The 16544-nt window shown below is 37.0% G+C and overlaps 1 protein-coding gene across 1 annotated transcript in view; it reads right to left on the bottom strand.

Annotated features, from left to right (window-relative positions):
• The window catches only part of Ranbp21 (exportin-5-like protein Ranbp21), a 246751-nt gene that overhangs the window by 79575 nt on the left and 150632 nt on the right, over positions 1 to 16544 (bottom strand). The window contains exon 17 of the mRNA XM_090376372.1: positions 1387 to 1518. Within this exon, the coding sequence (XP_090232498.1) occupies positions 1387 to 1518 (132 nt within the window). The remainder of the gene's footprint in view (positions 1 to 1386; positions 1519 to 16544) is intronic.

Raw genomic sequence — 16544 nt, 5'->3', positions numbered from 1 at the left:
AGGCATTCACTCTCACATACACATTGTCCAAATCCATATTCCAGTACCAGTTTTGTCAATAATTACACCATTTAATTTGTCAAGGCTAAATTATCACTACTTCTTTACTGAAGGATAGAATGAATTGTTTAAGCAAATTACCAATTTTATATTAATAAATTTCATTTTATCATATAATTATTTTTTCAACATAAGACAAAATATGAATACAAGATAACTCCAGAAGGCTGATCGACAACAGAAATCACAAGAGTTGTTAGCCCTGTGCCAAAAAATGAGGAAGACTTTTTTTCTTGTCTAATTACTCAGGATGAAAGTTGGATACACCATTTCAACTCTGAAAGTAAAAAGCAGTCCATGGAATGTTGACATTATGGTTCCCCGCTCCCCCAAGAAGGCAAGGGTCCAAGAGTCAGCAGGAGAGGTCTTGCTGAGTGTTTTGGGATGAGAAAGGGGTAATAATGACTGATTACCTGCCGAAAAGGAGAACAATTACAGGTGCCTATTATGTCAACTTACTCACAAAATTACGGGAGAAAATCAAAACGTGTAGGCATGGCATGCTGTCCAAAGGTGTGAGAATGCTTCAAGACAATGCCCCAGTTCACACTTCTGAAATTGCAACACAAGCGGCCACTTGTGGATATGAAATACTGCCCCACCCAGCCTATTCATCCAATCTTGCACCATCGGACTGCTTGTTTCCTTCCCTCAAATCATTTCTTTGGAAGACCCACTTCCCCGATGACAAGACACTCATTTCTGCAACAGAGTCATGGTTCAAAGACCAACCTCACCACTTCTACAAAAGCGGTATCCGTAGCGTCATCCATTGATGTAAAAATGTGTAAATCTGCACGGTGGCTATGTAGAGAAGGACTAAAACCTGTACCAAGAATCAACAGGCTAGCACCTCTGCAGCTAGGTCAGGGAGATTCTTTATTGAACTCCCTCGTATATCCGTGTAATACACTCGTTATAACAGTGAGCGATTGCATGGGAATAAGGTTAAATTAAAATCATTATGGCTTTTTGCTCGTTACAGCTGTGATCTCATTATTTCCGTGCTCGTTATAACCAAGTTCGACTTTATATCAAAATTTAAAAAAAAAAAGTGTATAAATGAAAAATATTTTATTTCCCTAGAATCCAGTGTTACCATCTCTTAATGAGATCATTTCCAAAATTTTGCTGAGCTTTATAGTGCATCAGAGAAGCCTACCTGTGCATTTACTCTCTCTCTCTCTCTCTCTCTGAATTAAGAGTTTTACTGAAATTGTTTGCACAGCTGGACATACACTATAAGATTTTTTATAAAAATATGTTGGATGTAGAGAAGTGATGCCGTGAAGACAGAAAAAATAAATATCACAAAGTCATACTTGCCAACAATAATTTGGGATGTTGCTTGCAAATTTTAACCAATGACGAGCAGGCATGACGTCTAACATTTTTAACAGCTCTGCTCCGTGTTGCCTTTGTCTGACCAGGTAGTGAAAATACCACTTCTGAAAATATCTATGAAAATGAAACAATAAAATGTTAAAACAGGCATTCAATATGCACAAATGTTTAAATAATGAAATGAGGATATTTAAAATAGCAAATGTGCAACTTATAAAGTAGCTTAATATAATAAAAGTACTCAGTAAAAATATTATCCAAACATACAGGGCTATCATTTTAAATGAGAACCCATGAAATTGTGAATAACTTCAAGTAAAAGCATGCTAACAACATGAAATTTACAAGTGCCCTTCTTTATTTTATGCATGGCCATGGCATTGCCATCTGTTGAAAACTTATAAAGCTATGAATGCATACGATCAGTGCAAGCAGTAAATGAACAATTCAGCATAGAGAATGTGTTAATGTAAGTTAATGTGAAACATTAACTTAAGTCATCAAAATTACTACTCAATTTGATTTTTGTAGGCAATTTCACTAAGGCACCAAGAAAATCATTGATATGGAAGCTTGTGAAAATGTTCAGGGAGACTGAGAATGTGAATGCCACAAGTTAAGTCCAACATTGCAGGCAGGTGTTTTTGAACATTCTTGGTTGTGTTCAGTTATGATGTGATCATTTCAAACATTTTTTGTGACAAATAATGTTTGAGAATAATGTTATTTTTAAATTTGATGTCTTTAGTACTATTTTATTTGAAGTAATTGACTTTTTCATGGGTTCTCATTTAAAATGATTACCTTGTATATAAATTACATTACCTGAAGTATTGACACAACAGCATGATGTGATTAAAGTATCTCATATTGTGCATAATATGCAAAGCAGCACCTTTTAAAGGTGCAGAAGGTTGGTAGAATCAGAGAGAGAGAGAGAGAGAGAGAGAGAGAGAGAGAGAGAGAGAGAGAGAGAGAGTGTTATTGTTATTTTTGGTTTTTAGGAGCATTAGCAACTAAGGCCATATTGCTCCGGGGATATGCGGTGGTCATTCCCTGACCTTTCCACATTCTCCGTATTTGGTGGTCACGGGTTCGAACCCCGGTCTAATCAAGAAGCGTGTGCTACGCACTGCTGCTCCTGCCCACCTGGCTACGGAGGCGCCTAGAGAGAGAGAGAGAGAGAGAGAGAAAATGGTACAGCAGGTTTGAGAGCCTGCTGCACAAAGGTCAGCTAACACTCTCACTCATCCATCTACATGGTGCAGTTGTAAATGCACTTGCTGGACAGGCAATTAATTTCCAGCCATACACTGTTCAATTACTCTACTCTCATGCCCACTGCAGACATGTTTGCTTGTGATGAGCTATCAGCAGGGGTACTTGGGTGCATCAACTGCGATAGCCCAACTGAGTTGGTGTCCTATGTATGGGCCCTGTTGAAAAGGGTTGTATCATCTGTTCCACTGGACAACACACTGAATTCTCTTCTTGTTCCTTTGGTCAACAATGCATGGCTGGCCTATACAGGACCTTGGCTGATGGTTTTTCAATTGTTGGCTCACTCTTGGTAAATGTGAAAAATGTATAGCTGTAAGAGAACAGACAAAGGTGGCTGTGTTCAAGATACTCATTCCTGCTAATTTGGTCTCAATGATCATCCCCCATTGGAACTCTGTTAGGCCTATTCTTCATTGTTCATCCAGAACTCCAGTATACTGTACTGCCAGGCTCTGTTATTATATAGGGAGCAATATGTTATGCAGTGGCAGCAGCAGATAGAGCTACTCCAACAGTTGGGAGTACATCCTAATGAAAAGCTATTTTAGTATATATATATAATAAATACACTGGTGTGCAAAACTTAAGGACCAACACTATTTCTAAAGGTTACAACCACAAAATCAAATGAAACAGCCTGTGGCAATTTGCATAACTGTGGCTGTTCAGTAGAAAGCTGGTGCACATGCAAAAATTTGAATCATGATGAGAGGGCTTACATAAACAGATAAAAGCAGCAGTTATGCACAAATTACCAAATGGTGAGAAAGATTGTTACTGACGTTCGATTGGTTTCATACAGTGTACAGACAACAAAATGGCCAGTAGACAACATCTGGATGACTTTATCCGGGGTCGAATAATTGGGAAGCTCAAGGAAGGTCGAAGTGCGAGGAGTGTGGCTGCAGAGTTTGGTATCGCCCATAGCATCATCTCAAGTGTGCGGTCGGCCTTCAGAACAAAAGATATAGCTGTTTGAAGGACCAGTGGTGGTCGTCCACGAAAAACAATGCCCAACGATGACCGCTATATACTCCTACAGGTCAAGAGGAACTGATACCAGACAGTGGGACCCATTGCAAACCAGCTGCACAGGACGCAGGATATCATGGTTTAATGTGGCCAGGCGACTCCACGAAGGCGGACTGTTTGTCGGACGGCCAGTACACTGTGTCCCTTTAACACCTGCCCATCGGAGACACCATTTACAGTGGTGCATTGAACACAAGGACTGGACAGAAGTGCAATGAGGTAAGGTACTCTTTACTGATGAGAGTAGATTCAGTCTCAGCAGCGATTCTGGACGTCAGCTAATTTGGTAAGAGGTTGGCACACGGTAACACCCCACAAACATCACTGAAAGGGATTGACTGGCGGTCGAGGTGTTCTTGTCTGGGGAGGCATTATCTTGGATGGATGTATACAACTCCAGATACTGGAAGGCAGTACTGTAACCGGTGCACGCTACTGTACTGAGGTAATTCTTCTCCATGTGTGTCGGTTCTGAGGTGCCATTGGCCCCAAGTTCGTGTTTATGGATAACGCCACACCTCATCACACTGCAGCTGTTGATATGCTTTTTGAAAGTGAGGACATTGTTCATATGGATTGGCCTGCTCGTTCCTCCAATTTAAATCCCATCGAACACATACGGGACACTCTGGGGAGATGCCTAGTGGCACGTCCACACCCACCAGAAAACGTTCACCAGCTGAAGATAGCACTGACAGAGGAATGGACAATGTTATTGCAAGAACTTACCAACAACATTGTTCTAAGTATGTACAGGCGGTGCAAAGCCTGCATCGACATTAGTGGTGGCCATATCTCCTACTGAGGACCATCTCTTCCCTTTGCTCCATCTTTGGTAGTGATGCATCTGTATCATGGCAGCCAGCACTACGTTGCCATTTTTGAATAAAGTCCCTCTGTACCGTTCTGTTTATGTTGTGTCGGTGTTGTTTCCTTCATCATTTCTGTACCTCACAAGGTTCCTTTGGTATGCTTTTCCCATACCAGGCCACTCCTATGAGAAGCTAAAGGTGAAAACTTGACTGGTCCTTAAGTTTTGCACACCAGTGTACTAATTACATGTAATTATTGCTTCTAGTGTAATAAGCATGTGTAATAAACAGATGGCACCACAGAGTAGCACTGCAATTCCCTTCCTCTCTTGTTCTACTTGTGCTTGCTAAGCAGAAGCTATCATACAGCATGCAAAGGTTGCTAATACAACAGATGATGGGTCTGCTGGCCAATCACAATCCTGTGTTCCCTCCCACGTGTTGCTGTTTCTATCTCAACCCTAATCTAATCCTAACTATAACTCCTCTCTCTCCTCCTATCAACCCATTTTCTCTTCCTTTATTTTATTATTAGTTTTTTAAAATATATTTTTATTTATTTTATAATGCTCATTCTATGGAACCTCAGAGTCGGAAAGGGTAGCCCAGCAGAGAACATCAATGAACGGTGCAGTTGGTCCATCTCCTTATGACAATGGATGGGAACTAGCCAGAAAATTCCAAGTGATTTTCTACTGGCTACTTACTAAGTGGCCAGTTGTATAACACAATACAATGCTAAACACACAAACCTACACAAAATGCATGACTGGCTATGGATATTAAAACACAATGACATCTATGGATTTTAGGTTGATACTGAATAACTACTCAGACAGAACCTGCCTCCCCTATTTTAACACAACTTTCTATTAAACTTCTCATATGTTGAATTATTCCCTTGTCAATACATTCACTATGAGTATATCTCCCTGTTTTATATAATTAACACAAATAAATAATAATTTCTCAGTGAACTTTCATATTTTTGAACCAGCTTTTCGAATAAAAACAGCCCAATATTAGAACCTGATAACCGAAATCACTGACACATGACCATTTGTAACAGCCAAATGTGAACCAAGCTAATAAACAGATATGGAATTTAAGGGTTGACAAATTCAAATCCTGACCAATTTATTGTTCTGATACTTTTTGTAACAGTGTATAAACAGCATGATTACTGTGAGCTGTACACTTTAAAAACTTCATTCCAAAAAAATTACACAGGGTGTAAAAAACAGAGAATTCTGAAATTGTTGTTTTGATTCTTTAGTCTACAAATACCTCACAATAGTCCTGTATGTAATAGAATGCAGATAACATCAATGTATATTGTCTATATCCAAGACTAAATAAGAAAAGGTGTGTGTGTGTGTGTGTGTGTGTGTGTGTGTGTGTTTTTGCAGAATGTAAACCAGATCCTTTCCATAGTCCCACAAGAAAATTCACTGCAGTAAAGGGAACTCATTATTGCAGCTTGGCAAAGCCTTATCTTTGCTGGAAAAATTTTATGAAAATCTTTCCTGATGCTGGAGCATCAGCCAGTTTCTCAACATATTTGAGTGGGCTGATTCCTGTTTTTCTTTCCAGAAGGAAAAAATATATATTAGCAAAAGCTAAGTCTTAATTTACTATATTAGTAAGTCTTAATTAGCAAAAGCATACAAAAATGTGTTTACAACTGGACTGCATTTGACACTGATATATCTTCAAGTGTTGGGTATTTTCATTGGCCCAGTTATTGATGTATAGTAAGTTATTACCTTTCCTGACAATGTGAAAAATAGTCCTGTTACTAAACACAACATTTAATGGCAGGTTTTTGTCTTATGAGGCAAAATACACATTGTGCCATATTTCATAAATATTTATGGTAATGAAGATAAAATATACTCTATAAATATCATAAAACAGGTACTGTCTGCAATATTTGTAGCATTATTGTCAAAGTATCTGTGTACTGTAAAAAAAAAAAAAAAAAAACTATAATGCAAATACAGGAACTCTCCGACTTACATAATACTTGACTTATGGAAATTTGACTTTACGTAAGTTTTTGCTGGCCGGTGAAAACTTAAAAAAATCATGGAAACTTATTTTGCATCACGTAGATAAAAATAGAGGTATCGTAAAAATATCGTAATGTAAACCCAATAACACTTTTTTTTTTTTTTTTTTTTTTTTTTTTTGTAATTCGTTCCAAGTCCTTGGAAGTTGAAAATTTCGCTATATTACTAAGCTATTTATCCCTCTAAAAGGTCATATTTATGATGGAAATTACACTACACTTTCATCCTTATCATATGTTCCCATTATAAGAATCAATTTTGAATGCCTTTGTGATATTTTCTAAAGCACGTTTCTGGAGGTCACAACCATAACACAACAAAAACAATTTGCACTTTCCGGTTTATTGGGCTTTTCTGTTAGTGCATCTAATTATAAACGGTACTAAACTTGATCTTACTGCATTTGCGATAATACCGATAACTGCAATTGTGTGGGTTTTTGTGCTATTATGGAGAAATGTGTTCCCTTCACTGAAATCTTCAATCATATAAAAAACAAATTTTCAGAAACTTCCCTTCATTCCTATTTACGTATTACAATGACAAAGGGAAAGTGACCAACGAAAAGTGCAAGTGGTGGTAGTGCCAGGAAACAAAACAAAATTGATTTAGAACACAGCATTCAGGTGCTGTATCGAAGATGGAACAGCTGTTAATAATATGGATGGAAAATCAGATTAAGACGTGAGTGCCCCAGAGTCTAATGACCATTCAAGCAAAAGCAACAAGCATTTATAAAGATATTAAGGATAACTATAGCGAACCCCAACACAAGTTCGTGGCAAGCAATGGGTGGTTTAATAGGTTCAAACATCGCACTGGTTTCTACCATATTAAAGTATGTGGTGAAGTCGCCAGTGCCATTCTGCAACTGCAGAGAAATTTTGTGATGTGTCAGAAAAAATTATTGATGAAGGCGGCTATTCAACGCAGCAAATTTTTAAGGTTGAAGAGACTACTCTGTATTGGAAAAAAATGCTGCATCGAACATACATTGCCAAAGAGGGAAATACAATGCCAGGTTTCAAGGTGTCAAAAGCTAGGCCACGCTGTTGCTTGGGGCTAATGCAGCGGGAGATTACAGATTAAAACCACTGCTTTTGTACCATTCTAGAAATCTTCGTGCTTTTAAGGGCATCAATAAAGGCACCCTACCCGTGCATTTCTAATCAAACCAGAGAGCATGGATAACAATATCTCTCTTTCAGGATTGGTTTAAATGCTGCTTCATTCCCGAGGTTGAAAAATATTGTAAAGATAATGACATTCCTTTCAAGATTTTGCTTCTATTAGATAATGCTCCTGGACATCCTACACATCTAGATGATATCAATTCAAATGTGAGAGTCATATTTCTACCGCCAAACACGACTTCACTCATCCAACCTATTATTTTGAATTTAAAATAATACTATTTATGCACAACATTTATTCAGGCATTGTCAGCAGTACACTGTGAGAAAAATTTTATGTTCAGGGACTTTTGGAAATCTTACAATATTTACCACGCCATCTGAAACATTAATAAGGCCTGGGTGGAAATTACTAAAAGTTGTGCAAATGGTTCATGGAAGAAAGTATGCCCAAGGCATGTAAAAGGTTTCGAAGGATTTGAAAAAGACGAATCATATGAAGAGGTTACAAATAAGATTGTAAAGGTTGCTGAGCTACTTCAGTTGGAGCCTGATGCCAAAGACGTGGAGGAGTTAACAGAGGAAGAAGAGAAGGAATTATCTAACAAAGGACTTATTGACTTGCAGGCAGTGATAGTGAAAGAAGAAAATGCTGAAAAAGCTCAAGATGAACCAAATGAGGAGCCGAGACGCTTCATCACCAGAGAGATGGCAATGGCATTTCGTGAAATTCCATCAGCAATGGCGAAGTTTGAGAAGATGCATCCTGACAGCAAATGATTCTTAAAAATTAATAGAGGGGCAAATGATATGCTTGCTACAAAGACATCTTCGATGAAAAGAAAAAGCCACCGTCTAGTCATCCATTAATATGTTCTTAATATGTTCTCCATAGCCCTCAACCTCCGCAGCGGCATACTTATCAGCTGAAGATGTCGATTCTGGCAACGATGCTCAAGAGATAAAACTTACAGATGTTATGCCTGTCTCTCTCTTTTTTTGTAATTTTATAATATTGAAATTTTTTTAAATTGCATGCTTTTGTCATTTTTCCTGCGCATGAGATAAAAAATTGAATAAGTACAATAAATAATTCTATTTGCATGTTTGTCGAACATTTCTTTTTTGATTCAATCTATTCACAGTGAGCCCAGTTGCGAGTGCTGCACAAGCATGGGGAAAATTCCAACTTATGTAGCATTCCACAGAATGCAACCCTTACGGAAGTCGGGGAGTTCCTGTATAGTAAAAAAAAAAAAAAAAATGTCAAGGGATGAAAATATGAGATTCTAGTCCACACCCGTGTAGAGAAAGTTTAAAATTGGTATTATGTAATACTTATGAAGTTCTTAGTGGCCAATGAATATGGCATTGGACTTTGGAAATGAAGTAAAATACTATTTGTTGACAAAAACCTTAATAAGCAACGTACCAATTCTTTGAACCAAATATCATTTTACTTCCTGTTTATCTTGTGCTAATTTTTTTACACACATCAGGACTAATGCCATTTACTACCAGCCACTATGCACTAGCTTCTGTTAAATTTTGTAAATTCCTATTTTGTAACTATAACTGCTGTAGACTAAAATCTTGTATTTTGTTCTCAAGTCACTTTGTACTGTTAATAAATAATGTGTGTGTTAAGTGACAGGGCAACTAATGTGCTAAAATTCTGTGTCTGTAATTAGGTGTATTCTTTAGTTGGTTTATTTATAGGCTGGATGCAAAAACCTGAGCTTTTGGGAGATAAAACCACACAACCCTCGACCAATGGGATGGCATGGTTTTATCTCCGTGCAACCTTCACCATTATGGGAAAAAGACCACAGAAATTCCTCCTCTCATGATGGGATTTGAATTCAGGCCTTAGAAACTCTCCATGGTGTAGAAGAACTGTGATTTTGTAATCACTGTGCTAACTGCATGAGGGTAAAGTTTTATACTGCCTTTACCTGCATTAACATTAAATTTAAATTCCTATATTTAATATTCATGTTCCAGTCCACAATTTTCAGTAATTAATTCATATTAATTATCCAGGCCTACAATGATTTTGGGCTGTGGCTAATAATTATAAGTAAATTATGTAAACTGCAATTTGTGCATTCTCAGTTCTAATGTGGTATCTATTTTTCCTCATCAAATATAGACTTTTTGCAAAACTTTTTTTTATTTATTTATTTTTTTAAAATGTTTATGATACTGCATTTTTTATTATTACAGTGTTAGCAACTACTGGTGACTGATTTTTTCTGGTATTATCACAAACAGTGAATATGCATCATCAGATCAACAGGAAGGTGTCATTTTCTGCAATGTTTTAGTTTACATGGAAACATCAAAGTAAGATGGTGTTTTTTTTCTGTATTTAAAAGTTTTGTAGTGCAGTGGCAACAAGAGACTGCATAAACAAACCTGAAACATTTTTGGTAGCTTTTCTTTCTTTTTTTTGATAATAGAGACCTATTAAGTGCTCGATAATTCCTATATTCTATTATATTATGAAAACAACAGGGATTACCTTTATTTTGATATAGGATGCTTCTTTTCCAACCAACTCACCTGGTCCAACGTGCTAACAATTCATTGTGGAGGCGATATAAATTTTACAAAAAATGTGGGACATCCTCCTCACTGTCAGAACAGTAGTGTTCAGACCGCTCATTCTCAATATTGAGCGCTCAACCCAACTTCTGTCCTCAAACACCATACCGCTGTCAGCAAGGGAACCATTACATAGATTGACATTAAAATTAACTTTTGAAGGTCTAAAAAGCTTAATAAATATTGAGCAATTCTTCTCTTCGTTCCTGTTGACTGGCATTAAAATTAAAATTTAGGGGTCTAAAAAGCTTAATGAATAAGGGACGATTATTCTCTTCTCTTCATTCCTGGAAGGAAATTCATTACAGATTTTGTTAAAAAGATGTGGTGTGAATATTTCAGAAATAAATCAAGATAAACCATGGGCTTCAAAACAAAGTGTGCCAAATTTTTGTTGGGCAGTTGAGGAAATGGAATCAATGTAAGAAAGTCTGTCTTTTGCCATTTCCATGACCCTCATGAACAAAAAAGACAAAGAGATGATTGTTATTTTTGCTTATCTAAAGCACAAAGCTATAACACTAAAAATTAAACAATATTTGGTATCTGAATCTACTATCCGCTATTTGACTCATTGCATAATGTTACTGATCTGCCTACACCAGAAACTTTCCACGATACAGGTTCTGCATCAGACCCTGAAAGTAATGTATATGGTGACAGTGACTTTTTCACAGCACAAAAATATATGCAAACTGCAACAATTCATACAAAATGATTTAGGAGAGAGATTTAACACTTGCACAACCTTTTTTTTTGTAGTTTCCTGGGATCAAAGACTCCAAGGATACAATTTTCTCAATAAGACTTGTAAGAAGAGGCAAGTTTCATATTATTCTCAGGAAGATTCACTAATCTACTACTGCAATATTTTGGGAATAATGACTGCCTCAGGAGCTTCTGTGTATGAACCAACTTATTGGCGACTGTTCTCATCAATTCCTCAAACTAGTCTGAAAGCTGTTCTTCTTCAGAAGGGGAAACATTTATGCTCCTGTTCCAATTTCATATTTGGTTTACTTAAAAGAGACACGAAAACCCCAAGCTTTTACTAATAAAATTAAACATCGAAGACATAACTGCTAGCTATTTTGTAGAAACTTGAAGGTTTTTTATGTATGTCGTTGAGTCAGCAGTTAAGTTGCTAAAATCCCATGTTTCATATGTGAATGGGACAGCAGAGCATAAATGTCAGATTTGGACAAGGAAGCGGTAGCCATTATTATTATTATTATTATTATTAGCCATATGGTGCAAGGAAACCCGAGGCTTATGCTGCACCAGCCAAAAAAAATTTCTCAGTTAACCTGAGAGAGAGAGAGAGAGAGAGAGAGAGAGAGTAGAAGGGAATCACCAAGAAAGAGAAGAATGATGATATCCAGCTCAGGACCCTGGGTGTGCCATATACAGCTTTGTACTAGGTTTAAACAGCATTGAATGGTGCACTATGGCCACAGATGCTGATGCACCTAATAAATCCCCAAACAAACAAACAACAGCACTGAATATTAAGGTCTGGGTTGCTCCAACAAAAATCCTATTAAGATAATATATTAACTGTTTTAATTATCTTTACAATCAATTTCCAAGTTTATCTGATGCAGAACTCAAAGAATGCATTTTTGTTGGGCCAAATAAGAAAATTGGCTTTAGACAAGAAATCTGAAGGAATGACAACCAACATCGAAAACAGAAGCAAAAATGCTGTTCACAATTTTTAGGGTGCAAGAATGATGCTAATTATACAAGTATCAACAAAAAACATGTTTAATACATTTTACAAATTTATTGAGCATGTTTTTTGAATAAGGATGTAAGGCAAGTTTGAAGGTTCATTTATTTACATTTCCACACTTTTTTTTCCTGGAAAATCTGGGTTCTTTCGGGAAGGAATGGGAAGAGCAATTCTATCATGATATCATGGAATTACCATAGAGGGTGGAACTTATGATGGCAAATTACTACTGGTCTTTTTACTGTCAAAAAATTTGCTCTGTTTCGATGGCAACAACAATGGGAATATAAAATGATGCAGTGGTTTTTGGTTGTTTAATCCCATTGTTAACAGCATGCAAAGCTGTACAGCCCAGTCAGTTACTCAGTAATCATGTTTCAGCAAAATGTGTATCATGGCTAAGAGAGTTGAATTAACACTGTGAAAGAAAAGTATTGTTCTGGCATTGTCATCAGAAGGAGTTAAGTAAGAAAAAAAAATCATTCAGAATGGAATTTAGTAATTCCACCGTTTCAAGATTATTGAAAAAATATAGGGAGACTTGTAATGTTGACTGAGTGAAGGGGAGAGATCGTAAAAGAGTGTCAAATGGTGCCAATGATTGTGTTCTTAAGAGAACGAGCCTTAGAAACAAGATCTGACCTCAGTAGACATAAAAAGAGAGCATCAAGAGACATGTGGAGTCAAAGTGAGCAGCTGCAATAAGAAATAGGCTTTGCAAATCAGGCCTGAATGCATGTAGGCCAAGGCAAAAGCCTTTATTGACTGACAAAATGAAAAAAAAAAAAAAAATCACAATGCTTGATGTGGGTCAAAGAGCATGTCAGTTAGATAAGTGAAATGTGGGAGAAGCTTATATTCCCTGATGAGTCAAAGTTCCAGCTCCATGGTTCCAGCACCTCCGTAGTCAGGTGGGCTGTTTTGTTGTTTTGGTTTTTGTTTTTTTTTTAAGGAGCATTAGCAACTAAGGCCATATTGCTCTGGGATATGCAGTGGTTTCCGCATCCTCCGTATTTGGTGGTGATGGGCTCGAACCCCGGTCTAATCAAGAAGCGTGTGCTACGCACTGCTGCTCCTTCCCACCTGGCTATGGAGGCGCCAGCCAGGTGGGCAGGAGCAGCAGTGTGTAGCACACGCTCCTTGATCAGACCGGGGTTTGAGCTGGTGACCACCAAATATGGAGGACGTGGAAAGGTCAGGAAATGACCACCGCATATCACCAGAGCAATATGGCCTTAGTTGCTAATACTCCTAAAAACCAAATAATAACAACTGATATCCACGGTTCTGATGGAAAGATCTTTGGATGTCAACAAAAAGGCGAGGAATTCTATCCGGCTGGCTTGGACATCACTGTGAAGCATACTCAAGGTCAAATATTATGGGGATGCATTAATAGTCACGCATGGGTTGGCTACACTTTGTTAATGGAACTGTGAATGTTGATGTTTACATTGGCATCCTAGAAGCAAAATTGCTGCCTACAATACATGATCAGTATGGATATGTGAAAAACTGCATTTTTCAAGATGATTCAGCACCTTGCCATAGAGCAAAAAAGGTGAGTTAGCACTCTGTATTTTTCACTTTTATTATATTGAAGATGTTTTACCAATAGAATTAATGTTTTATATCAGGTTCAAGAATTTATTAGAAATAACTGCATAAACCCTCTAAAGTGGCTTGGAAATAGACTGGTTTCAATTCAATTTAGAATTGTTAGAAAAAAAAAAAAAAAAAAAGAAAAAAGAAAACTTCAAGGATCAATCATAAGTATCTGGTTTCATGAAATAACTGAAGAAAAAAAACCAAACATATCCTCTATACCAGGGGTTGGCAAACTTTTTTTGGAAAGGGCCAGATCGTAAAATTTTTAGGCTCGGCGGGCCAGGTAGCAAGCTCGAAGATTCTACTCATAGAGCAACAAAAAAAAAAAACAGGTTCAAAATCTTTTTATTAGGAAGTGATATTTTACATAATATTTATACACATGCTGACACTTACAAAAAAATGAATAAAATATTTCCATTTATTAATAAATGTATCATAGAACTGGTTAAATTTTGCCCTAATGCGATGAATGTAATTGTTTTTTCTGAGATAATATTTCATCATACTGGAGTTCGAAGTTAGTACTTCCTATCATTAAAGTTGTTTGCAAATGGTCATCCGTTAATAATGATCTGTATTGCGATTTTACATACTTCATTTTCAAAAATGTCTTTTCACATTAGTAGGTACTCCCAAATACAGATATAAATCCCCGTGCATATGATTTTAATTGACCGTATTTATCTTCCGAAAGATATTTATAGAATTGGGTTAGATCCATTTCTTTAAACCTAACCTTTAGCATATCATCATTTTGCAGATCAATCACTTCCAATCGAAGGTCTGATGGACACTCCTCAATTGCACAGCCAAATGGATTTTGAAATATGGAAATGTCTTTTGCACTTGCATCAAGATCTGAAAAACGCTGTTCTAACTGTAGTTTAAGTTCAGAAAATATATCTGAGGTGAATTTTTTTGGGAATGGGGATTTCGCTAATATTTGAAATTTTTTACAGCATGAAAAATGGTCAAACTTGGTTAATGTGATTTGTGTTTCAAACGATGCAAATTTTTGACGATATGACTTTACGATAGAATACGTTTCACATATGAGCACTGTTTTCCCCTGTAATTTTAAATTAAATTCGTTAAGATATCCCACGATGTCTGTAGCAAATGCTAATTTCCATAGCCATTCATTGTTAGATAATCGTGGTTGTGGGCAGTTTTTCTCATTTAGAAAAATTTCTATTGCTTCTCTGAGTTCAAAAAATCTCAATAAAACTTTTCCATTGCTGAGCCATCGAACTGCTGTATGGTAGGGCAAATCAGGATATTTGGCTTCAATCTCTAATAAAAAATCACAAAACTGACGATGGTTAAGTCCACAAGAGTGAATAAAGTTAACCGCTGACACAACTAGTTCAATAACACATGACAGATTGAGGTGTTTCCCACAAAGAGCCTGCTGGTGAATAATACAATGAATTATCAGAGATTTTGAACATTTAGCTTCTTCACAAGCCTTAAAAATTTGTCCAACTAATCCTTTCCCCGTTCCAAACATATTTTTACCATCAGTTGTGACACATTTTAACTGATTCCATTGCAAATTGTACTGTGTTAGCGTTTTCTCTACCTTCACCTGTACCATGCAGACTATTCATAGAAACTAATACTTCAGTAACCTCAAACTCAGTATTGACTCCTCGAATAAACAGCAACAATTGGGCAGTATCAGTAATGTCTGTAGACTCATCAAGAGCCAACGAAAACAACTTAAAATTTTTTGCCTTGTATTTTAACTGATTCTTGATGTGGCTCCCGATGTCCTCAACTCTTCTAACAGTTGTTCTCGCCGAAAGACTGACAGATCGAAACAAATCCATTTTCTCTGGACACATTTCTTCGGCTGCCACAAGCAAACATGAGCTAATAAATGAGCTATTCGTAAGCTTACTTTAGTTACTGCTTCATTATAATTTTTTATTTTAACGAATAAATTGCATTGTGATGATGCATTACGTTTTAAACTTTCCAATTTAAGCTTCCGTTGATTTTCTGTGAGTTTTGAATATTGTGCCGCGTGTAGTTTGGTAATGATGACGTATATTGTACTCTTTTCACACAGCTATTGAGTCATTACATAATAAACATGATACTTTGTCATTTATTTCTATGACAAAATAATTCACACTCCATTCAGCTTTAAAAGCACGACATTCGAAGTCCACTTTTCTCTTCATATTTGGTCTTGAGGGTGACATGGAAACAGTGGGTAATAAATAAAAGGAAAAAAAAAAAAAAAAATCGCAGAGCGCCGTGACAGACAATACCACGTGCGCCGCTAAAGCAAAACTGAGAGAAATGCTGGCAACACTTGTTCTACAGTAGACGACAGAATGCGAATATGCGATGCCAGTAGCACCGCGTGTGGTCATTATTCTCAACTCGACTATTGCAGTGCCTAATTTGATTTATTTTTAATTTTTTTCATGTAAAAAAACAATATTAACCTGCGGGCCGGATTTGGCCCGCGGGCCACAGTTTGCTGAACCCTGCTCTATACCAAGAAGCTGTGATTGCAGAATGTGTGTGTGTGTGTGTGTGTGTGTGGGGGGGGGGGGGGGGGGGCAAACAAAATATTAATTTTTTCATTTTTGATGAAAGGGATATCAATAATATTTGATTCTTTTTAAAAAAATGTTTATACAGGGTGTCTCAAAAATATTGGTACAGATGTTTAGGGGAGGTAGGCAACATCTAAAGGAATGTGAATTGCATAGGAACCCATAACCGGAAACATCATGGGAAAGTAGTAGCAGAGGCACAAGAAGCAGAAATGACACAAGACAGTAATTAGTGGCAAACATTTATTCGACATAATATTAACGACGACGTACGAGATGGATGC

This window comes from Mastigoproctus giganteus, chromosome 6, assembly GCF_048544385.1.
Source record: "Mastigoproctus giganteus isolate SK-2022 chromosome 6, ASM4854438v1, whole genome shotgun sequence".
In the NCBI taxonomy this organism is placed as follows: domain Eukaryota; kingdom Metazoa; phylum Arthropoda; class Arachnida; order Uropygi; family Thelyphonidae; genus Mastigoproctus; species Mastigoproctus giganteus.
The sequence above is the reverse complement of the archived record's forward strand: the minus strand, read 5'-3'. Positions and strand labels throughout refer to the sequence as shown.